The sequence below is a fragment of the Drosophila mojavensis genome, unplaced genomic scaffold (assembly GCF_018153725.1).
Source record: "Drosophila mojavensis isolate 15081-1352.22 unplaced genomic scaffold, ASM1815372v1 contig_136, whole genome shotgun sequence".
Taxonomy (NCBI): Eukaryota; Metazoa; Arthropoda; class Insecta; order Diptera; family Drosophilidae; genus Drosophila; species Drosophila mojavensis.
Genome location: NW_025318667.1, coordinates 22205001 through 22215528, shown reverse-complemented (window position 1 = coordinate 22215528; position 10528 = coordinate 22205001). Strand labels below are relative to the sequence as shown.

Sequence of the window (10528 nt, the reverse complement as noted above, 5' to 3'; positions counted from 1 at the left end):
AACAATAGCAACAGCAACAACAACATCGACGACGACGACAACAAACAGGATGGGTCGAGAGCTGCCATAAAAGGAGCTAAAGTACAAATCGTTGTCACATGTGAGCCGCATTTTTATGGCCAACGGCTTGGGAATTTCTGCTGCTGCCGCATTGACCAAAAGCCTGCGGCATAAGGAATTTATTGTGCGCGCTGTAAATGGAGTGGAGCAGGCCAACGTTTGGGCATTCAGCCGGTGGCGACTTTACCAACACCAGCAGCAGCAGCAGCAGTTGCATCTCCTCCGACTTCTGCTGCTCCCATTCAAATGTGCAACAGGTCAACCGGCAGCAGCTCTCAAACATACAGCAGGCGCTGCAATTTTTATTTTTTATTTTTATTGCTTTCACGAGAATTGAGCCTGAGGCGAGGCCCTTAAAAGGCCTGCACTGGCTCCTGCCCGCCTCCTGCCCGCCTCCTGCCCGCCTCCTGCCCGCCTCCTGCCCGCCTCCTGCCCGCCTCCTGCCCGCCTCCTGCCCGCCGCCTGCCGTTGCCTCAGTGGAATGCAATTGGGAATCAGGCAGCAGCAGGCAGCAAGCAGCAGCGACAAAGATGATTCAATTGATTGATTGATTGATTGATCGCTGCCCGTTGCTTACTGCCCAAATCCCGAACAACGACAACAACTGAGATCAGCAGCGACAGCAGCGACAACACACTCAGCTCAGATAAGCCGAGCGCCTTATCGCTCGCCCGCTGCGTCGCGACTCGCTGCGGCCCACAAGCTGCGCCTTATCAGCTCTGCGGCTCGTAAATAAACAGAATGCGATCTGTGTATGCTGAGCTGATGACGTGTTATATTCAAATTTCATATAAATAGATTTAACTGATTCACATGAACAAGTTCTGAGTAGAGAGGTGGAGGTGCGAATTTCATTTAAAGAGCAAATCGAACACAGTTTCTTCTTTTTAAAATTTTATAACATTCAAATTTAACTAGAACCGATTTAAAGTTACGTGTTTTTTTTTTTTTTTTTTTTTTTTTTTTTTTTTTAAATATATTAATATTAATCTTATAATATTACATATGTATATTATATATTAAATATATTATCATAGCTATATGAAGTTAATAGAAAAAGAAGCGTCAAACAAATGAAGCAAATGAACAACATAAGCATTAAAATTACAAATATGCTTTATGCTTAACAAAAAAATTAAAATAGAAAAAACAACTAGTTCCCTGCAAATAGACAATAAATTGCCCATCAGAAGAATAAAACTAATTTAGGTTTATATAGAACACATTTGTGTTAAATTAAAAATCCATGAAGCTAACTTCAATAAACTGAGAATAATGGACATAAGCAGCATATTGACGATTAAACTAGTTCATTTGTTATAAGCAATAGAACTAAAATAGCAATACAAAATTATGAATTTGTAAATAAAATGAAAAATTATACAAATTGGATGCCAGCAACAAGAAACTAATTACAATTTATGGGAAATTAATTTTCGATGAGAAAATATTGAAAAAAGAAAAAATAATAAGAATGAGAAATAATGAATTTGTTCAATTCAGATTTTTTTGGTATATCCCATGTTAGCCTAAACTACTTCAAATGAACCACTGCAATAAGTTCAAATGAACCACTGCAATTCATCTGCTTAGCAAATGCAGCGTATAAATGAACTAGTTCGCATTTACATAGTTATAACTAATTTCCGCCCTATTTCCAACTGAATCAAATGAACCATTACATAGCAAAGTACCTGGAACTATTTCCTATATAGAACGCGCACGTTCTATCCGCTCTCAGCCGATGTCGTCAACTCAGAGTCATCTGTTCACTGCTTGCGATGAGCTGGCAGGCAAAGTCCACAGCTTAGCGCATAGATAAGACGAATAGGCCGTATTTTCGAGTTTCACTTTCGAGTCGTAATCGCATCGCTCGCCAGATACAATTGGGCGCTCGATCGGTTCGCATCGTGTGTTGCCTTTGAGCTGTGAGTTTGTTGAACCTCAATTGGAATGTTGGCGAAGGGACTAAGACGCACCGCAGCGCTGCTGACGTTACGGGCGCTCGGCCGCCGTCAGCTGAGCGCACGCATCGTGGACGAGAGCTACGTGGAGGTGCAGCCGGCCAGGGGGAGCGGCGCTGCCGCACTGACATTTCCGGCCGTTTGGCTGCGCGACAATTGCCGCTGCCCGAGCTGCTTCCACAGCAGCTCGCAGTCGCGCCAGCTGGACTGGAATCACTTCGATCCGAACGTCCGTCCGCTGGCCCTGCACATGGACGCCGGCAAGCAGCAGCTGCACGTGCGCTGGAGCGACGAGCACGAGAGCAGCTACACGCTGGACTGGCTGCAGCATCGCAGCTTCGATGGGCGCAGCCAGAGCAAGTACCTCAACGAGTTCTACAGGCCGCGCACCAAGCACTGGGCGGGCGTCGAGTTTGAGCGGATCGCGCAGCGCTTCAACTACGACCAGGTGATGTCCGAGGATGAGCCACTGCAGCAGTGGCTGCAGGCGCTCGCCGTCTACGGTGTCGCTCTGCTGAACGGTGCACCGCCGGACAAGGCGGTGGTGCGTCGGCTGGCGGAACGCGTCGGCTTCATACGGCGCACCACCTACGGCGAGGAGTTCATTGTGCAGGCCAAGCCGGGCGCCAAGAACTATGCGTACCTCTCGCTGCCGCTGCCCCTGCACACGGATCTGCCCTACTACGAGTACAAGCCCAGCGTCAACATACTCCACTGCCTGGTGCAGACGCAGTCGTCTGGCGGCAGCAATCTGCTCGTCGATGCCTTTCACATAGCCGATCGCCTGCGCCAGGAGCACCCGGAGGACTTTGAGCGCCTCACCAACACGCTCGTCGACTGGAATGACATTGGCAGCGAGGATGGACAGGAGTTTCACAACATTTGGCGAGCGCCCGTCATCTGGTAGGTCGCTGGCAGAGATGAGATAATGGAATTTAAGTCTTATGCTTCTTTTTCTTCTTCTTCTTATCTGACAGCCTGGACTCGGCGGGCGAGTACACGCGCATCAACCACAGCGTGCCACAGCGCGACAGCCACTTCAACGTGCCGCTGGAGCAGGTGCTGCCCTGGTACAGGTCGTACGCTCGCTTCGTGCAGCTGGCGCGCGACGACGCCTACTCCTTCAAGACGCAGCCCGGCGACGTGCTGACCTTCAACAACATCCGGCTGCTGCACGGACGCACCGGCTACGATGACACCGAGCAGAACTCGCGATATATTGTGGGCGCCTATCTCGATTGGGATATCATATATTCGCGGCTGCGTGTGCTTAAAAAGCGCTTAACCAGTTCCTCCGCCACCTCCTCCTCTTCCAACTCCTCCTCCGCCTCCTCCTCCTCCTCCTCCTCCTAAATAAGCCAATAAAAGTCAGCGACATATTTTCCAAGCCATTTGCGTTGAGCTCATTTGAATAGTTGCAGAGTCGCAGCACATATGCCAGCCACGCCCACATTGCATGTTGCTCGCCGGCTGTGGCTTAGGCCACAGAGCAAAAAAGCAACAACAACAAAAGTGCAAAGTAAATCCAACCTCGTCATTGGCAGTTAAAGCAGCTCAAGCGCGAAAATGAAAAGTTGTAAAAAATCATGATGATCCGGGGCGCGTTGTTGCGGATTATTAGCATCAGGATGCTGACAAATCGCTTGTGAAGATGATTGACAGTCGCAGGAAGTGAAATCCGTGGACCAGCCACGGCCCAATAGGAAGGGGGCCAACTGGGCGGAGTGGGCGGATGTTGTAGGCGCAATGTCGCCGAAAAATTGGCCGCAGCGACAGCGACAGCATCCACATCCGCCGCATTCAGTGAATATGTAAATTGTGCTTGGCTTCTAGAGTGTCAAATGTTGTCAAGTTTAGACGGCACTCAAGGATGTGCCTACCTGCTCGCCGTGCCGTGCCATGCCATGCCGTGCCGTGCACACAAGGGCTCTGCTCCGGCCCCATCTTCCGTGCGCCACTGTAGACGCGACTCAAGTTTGGAGTGCATTAACCTTTAGCAGGCGCTCAATGAAAATGCCGTTAATCGCTTAACACTCGGCATTGCGAGGCATGCCACAGCAAGCCCTTCAGCTCCCATACATGAATGTCAGCGGGGAGCCCCACTCTCTCTCTCCTACTCTCACCTACTCTCCCTTTTTCCCCAGTCTCTCACTCCCTTTGCAAGAAACTTTCTATGCCAATTTCTTTTGAATATTTTATAGAGCTCCATTATGCCTACTTATGTCTTGTTATAGTAATAAAATAAAATTTTTTAAAGAAACCGTAGCTGGAGGCCGTCCTCGAAATCGTTAGGCAAAATACGAGTAGGAAACATCTACTGTAACTGTTCAAGGAGCAGCACCATCAACAACTCTGAAGGTTTCAAAACATTTTTTTGAACAACATGGCAGCAACAATAACAGCAACAACAGCAGCAACAATAACAGCAACAACAGCAAAACGAGTGAGAGCTGAATTGAAGCAGCACAGCCAAGGCCCAAGGGAATGGGCTTCGCTTCCAGGCTGCGGTTGACTGGGCCAGGTCGACTACGCAGCACGCTGCAATGCTTACGGTAAATACAGATTGTCTTGTGCGCTTAGATAAATTTGTATCTGGCGAGCAGTATCGGTTGAGTTGCAAATATTCATAGGTCAGATACATTTGTATCTTTAAAGAATTGTTATTTGCATAGAATAAAACTAGAGTATTTATATCTGAGCTTGCAGATTGTATCTTGCATGCATATCAGATACATTCGTATCTCAAGATCTTGAAATATTCACATCTAAGATGCATTTGTATCTCAGTATACGTAATATTCACTTTGCGTATACTTTTGACTTATAGATACTTTTGCATCTAATGAGCCTAAGTCTGAGATACGTTTGTATCTTATGAATTTTAATCACGTAAGTCACTGATACATTTGTATCTAATGAGGTTGAATGATTCCAATCGTAGATATAATTGTATCTCACCATCATCAAATGATCACATATAAGATATTTTTGCATCTACTGATCTCAACTTATTGCTCTGAGATACATTTGTATCTTATGGACTTTAAACATTCACATAGCAGATACATTTGTATTTTCATAGATACTTTTGTATCTCATGACCTCGATTTACCTCAGAGCAGTAGCTCTGAGATACATTCGTATCTTATGAGCTTGCAAATACATTTGTATCTTCTTGGTTTGAGAACATTCCTTTACAGATACATTAGTATCTCATAAACTTTAAGCATTATGCTAATGAGATACGTTTGTATCTTATGGGCCTCAGAAAGTCTTATCACGGATAAAAGAACTGAAATTCTCATAGATGATCTGAACTCCGATTATAGATACATTAGTATCTGAGATACATTTGTATCTTCCTCCTCCAAGTGTAGCTTCATTTAATAATTTAACAGATAAAATTCTCATAGATGGTATCTACTCCCATTATAGTTACATTAGTATCTCATATGCTTCACATATTCACATCTGAGATAGTTTTGTATCTTTTAAGCACCAGCTGCCTCTGAGTAGCTGTAGTCTATGGCTACACTAACTAACGCCTAGACTAACTAATATACGCCAGCTTAAATGACCCGAAGACTTGCTCATATCACAGAGGCAATTATCTCGCACAACCGCATTTGCACTTCATGGATTCAATTGTATCTGAAGTCAGTTGCGTGGCCAGCTTCTCGAAAAGTATGCCACAGAACTTATTCTGGCACTAGGCAGTCGTCGAGCGCACCTAATCGAGCAGAGAGCGGCGCGTTGCATACTTTTTGGGACAGAGCAAATGCTTGGCAATCTGTGAGCCAGAATCTGTGCGAATTGCATGCTTAGCTAATCGACTTGATTGCGGCGTAGAGCATCGGAACTTTTCCTTTTGGCTTTCATGCGTTGTAAGGAGCACTTCCGCATTGCTTGTGCCGCCGGGGCCAATGGGAGCTGATCCCTTGGCCTGGTCTACCAGACCAGCATGTGTGCGAGTCTGTGAGTGTGTGCGAGTGCATGAGTATTTGTATTCGTATACGTATTCCCTTAACACGCATCATAACGCCCAGACGAAAAGCTTACACAGCTGCCATAGCCATCGAGCTGCGGCTGGGGCAGGAAAAACGGGCGCGAGAGCGAAGGCCAAATGAAAAGTCTATAAAAAAGTTTACTTTTTTAATACTTTTCCCATTTATATATACATATATATATTTGTGTGTATATATAAAATAAAAATCTTGTAAAATGCGCCTTTTTGCACTCTCTTTTTCTCTATATACGTGTGTGTGTGTGTTTGTGTGTGTGCTGCACACTCCCCGTTTAGGGTTCAGTGCAAAATTCTGTTATACTCGACTGCCGCAGGCAGCAACTATGGCTCGAGCCTTGGACTTGGGTCTGGGTGGCGATGCTTCCAGCATTCACATTGAGCAGTTGCTGCAACAGCAACGGCAACAGCAATGGTAACGGTAACTGTAACACCAACGGCAACGGCAACGGCAACTTGTGGCAGTCAGCACTTGAAATCCAAACGGCGTAATTGCCGCACTGTAACAGACGTTGGCTATGACGATCCGAGTTGATGATGACGAGGATGCTGCTATGCGAGGCTAAGCATCTCCTGGGGGCGCACAAGCGCAGCAATGCCAAATGAGAAAGAAGAAGCAACAGCAACAGCAGCAAAAAATATCCTTTGAGTCGGGCAGCCAAAGATGGGGTCGACCAAAGTGGTTTGGACAGGCGGCTGCTGCTGCTGCGGCTGCGGCTGCGGTCGCCATCTAAGCATAACAAAAACAACATTATTGAAGCAAAAAGGTTTTAATGCGGCCTAAGCTGCTATGGCAACGGATACGCCAATCCGTCCGGAAATATTTCCACTGGCATTTCTAGCCATGGCAACCCACGGCGCGGCAATGGGCGGAGCGGAGTGTGAGTTGAGTCGACCAAAGCTGGATTTTCATGTGTGCCGCAAATCCAGGCCGCATGGTCGCCGCCTGATTGGCCAGCTAATCCGCCGTATACCGTGCTGCGCCACTCGGACTCGCTTGTCCCATTTTGGTGGCGTATCTAAATGCGCTACTCTTTGACGCAGCTTTGCTGCAGCATTTAATACAGCTAAAAGCTTAGCGGGGAGCGGGAAGCGGGGCCGTGGGCCGTGGGCGTGGCAGGGATTTACCTTTTTCCATTTTTCAATTTTTCAATTTTTCACTTTAATCAAATTAAAATTCATTCGTCTCGCTTATGAAGCGTGCAAATGGAGCTGCCAGCAGCAAAATAGCTTTGTCCTTGTTTATGCAGCATTGCCACGGCAACGTCCGGGAGGTCCGCAGAAGCTGGAGAAACCGGAGAGAGTTTGGGAAATCCGGGGAGTTCGTGGAGTCCGTGGAGTCTGCCTATTGAGCAGCCAACCACCCAAGCCAAGTGGTTGCCGCTTTTTGTTAAGTTTTTGCCGAGGGCCAAAACTTTGCATTGCGGTCTGCCGGCTGCGTCGGCGTCTACGTCTACGTCTGCGTCTGCGTCTGCTGGAACTTTGCTGGCGCTGCAAGGCATTTTGGGCAACTACAATGAATCTACACTTGGGCGCGTGTCAGCGAGCGGGGGTTGCCGACTCGTTCCGAGTGCAGCAGCAACAGCAGCAGCAACCCTTGAGGCGCTGAAATTTGATAAATATGCGTATTAGTTTCAGTTGCCGGGAATGGCACGGAGCCCTTGGCCAGAACGAAAGCCAGCGGCAATATCAAACGTTAAGCGACGTCCCGGTGGGTTCTGGGCAGGGTGGTGCAGTGTTCGCGCATGTTACTTAAATTGCGCTCTAAATTAATTTGGCTTTTATATCGCATTTGCTGTGTGTGCCCCGATTCACAATTCACTGCACGCTGCTCGAAAGTATGCAACGTTTTTTTTGTGGAATCAGCTGAGGAGGGCTAGAAGTGAATCAGAACTGAAGGCAGCTGAAAAAGCATATGCTCAATGGCATTTACTGATTTACCGTTTTGGGTATATTCACAGATCTTTGTTGAAATTTTGAAATAGCTATAGCTGGATTCGCGGCAGATCTGCTGGCTGAGGGTGATCAAATAAGAGCAGCCGATGGAAAGATTGCAATTAATATATAGTTAGTTGAGATATTAAGATGTTTTATTTTTTATTTTATTTTTTTTTTTTTTTTTTTATTTCTATTTTTTATTTTTATTTGGAAGTAAGTTCTATGCCATTTTGTTTGGCATAACAAATCTTACAGCTATTTAAGAATTTAGTTTAAAAGATGTTAAAGCTGTAAGCTGAAGCTTCCAGCATTACAGAAAAATTAGAATAGTCATACATGGAATAGGCATACGAACATCGAGTGTTGAGGCCGCATTTATTTTGATGAGATTTATTCGCTGCTGCTATGAATATGAATGAACATGAATGAATATGAATATTTGAAGAATGTATAGCACATTTTTCACATATTCATAACAATCATCGTCTGAAGCTGCGAAAGATTGTTTTCTTTTTTTTTTTTTTTTTGATTTGTTAATGAAATATTAAAAAAAAAATAAACGATTCTAATTTTTTGTAATTAAAAAAGAAAATAAGATAAATTATAATTTGTATAATAGCATACATATATTAGAGGAAGAAAATTGAGCAGTGCAGTAAGTTAAGGTGAAGCCAATGGGAATTTTAATAAATTTTCGACTCATCAGATTTTGAGGATGATGGTTAATTATTCTCCCAGTACCGTTGCGGGGGCTGGCAGAGCTTTGAGCTGCAGTTCCAAGTCGCTTGACCAGGCCATTTGGTTCAGAATCTGTCTAGGCAATTTTTAGCCGCCTGTTGGATATAGTATTCGTACTTAGACTTAACAGCGATGTAACTAATTGTCCCAGCAGTAAGAAGGGCTTCATATCTAGCAGCTCAAGTTGATGCATGATCAAATTTGAAGCATTTTTAAATACAAGCTTATACTACATATATTTTTAGAAGCCAATATGAGCTTGAAATATAGCAAAAGAATGTAGTACCGTCGAGTCTCGATAATTCCAAATGGCAGAGGAATTTTTTTTTTTTTTCGATTTACACATAAATTAAAATTATCGAGAATTATCGAGAACGAACTTTTTTCAAATGGATATAATTTTTTTGATTCATATTGATTAGCGGTATTGAGACTTGACTGTATTACCATCAAATAATCTCCTGTTATTATATAAATATTTATCTCTAGGATTTTTTAATAGAAATGCAGCCGTTCCTTTTTTATTTCAGTTCAACAATACCTTTTCAAAGCACAGAAAGAGTGAAAGAGAGAGAGAGAGAGAGAGAGCGAGCACAAGCAAAGTAATACTCTCCATCAATCCCACAGTCAAGGTCAAATGCTGCTCTATTTATTTTTAGGTATCACCTATTATTACCTATTAGGTAAAAAGAAATTCACTTAACTTTATATACTTTAAAATATATTTTTATTTCATTTTAAATATTCTATAGTCAATATAATATGAAGATGGTAAGTCCCACTGAGCCCATACTTTACCTGTAATCACCTGAAAATTGACAAAGCCCGAAATAAAAATCACATTTCTCACCCATTGAATTTCGTAATATATATTAGCAATTTGTCCACTTAAATCGATTAAATTTTTGTGTCTTGATTTTTTTTTCGTGTGTGTGTTTGCCTTTTGCTTTTTGTGTTTCTCTGTTTATTTTGCTCGGTTTTGTTTTTGTTTTTTTTGTATTTAATATATTGAATTCTTTTAAAGTACACACATAAAAGTTGAATGATACATTTTACCTGTAAGCACACACACACACACACGCACACAGACACACACACGGCTGTGTGTATAGGTGTTGGCTTGTCTTTTGTCCAATTATTTTTTCTTTTTAGATTTTCCTTAGTGTGTGTGTGTGTGTGTGTGTGTGGATGTGTGATTGTGCTTAAGTAAATATCAACTACAATACCTTAATATCCGACCATGCTCAATATACTCTGTTCCCAAAGGAAATAAGAGTATATTGGTTTTTGGTTTGCTGTCAGTTTGATTATCTTTCAATCATATTAAATTTATTTCCATATAATTGATTTTTGTTTTTGTGTTTTATTTTGTATCATATGTATTTCATTACAACATAATAATTTAGCAATAAATATTGTTGATTACGGTTCGCTGTTTATTTTATGTGTTTTTTTTTTTTTTTTTCTTTCATGGCTTTTTTGTTTGTTTTTTGAGTATTTACAAAGATCTAAGAAAAAAAAAAAAATTGTCGCCGTTTTTTTTTTCTTCATGCTCATATATAGCATATACATACATATATATACTGTATATATATATTTGTATGTGTTGTGAACTCGTATATATGCATTTAAATAGTGTTTATTATTATTATTTTATATATATTATTTTATATATAAAATTGCTTGCATTCTTTTTATTTCGTTTGTATATATTATTTAATATTTTTGTTTATTAACTTGCGACACACACAAAGATAATATATATATATATTTATATATTTTTAGTGATAAAATGGTTGCTTAAAAA

The 10528-nt window shown here is 42.7% G+C and overlaps 1 protein-coding gene across 1 annotated transcript; it reads left to right on the top strand.

Moving 5' to 3' along the window:
* Positions 1-1832: 1832 nt before the first annotated feature.
* LOC6584466 (gamma-butyrobetaine dioxygenase) lies at positions 1833-3411 on the top strand. Its single transcript, XM_002010085.4, has 2 exons — positions 1833-2927; positions 3002-3411. Exons 1-2 carry the CDS (start codon positions 2014-2016, stop codon positions 3375-3377), a joined length of 1290 nt encoding a protein of 429 aa, XP_002010121.1. The 5' UTR covers positions 1833-2013; the 3' UTR covers positions 3378-3411.
* The last annotated feature ends 7117 nt before the right edge of the window (positions 3412-10528 follow it).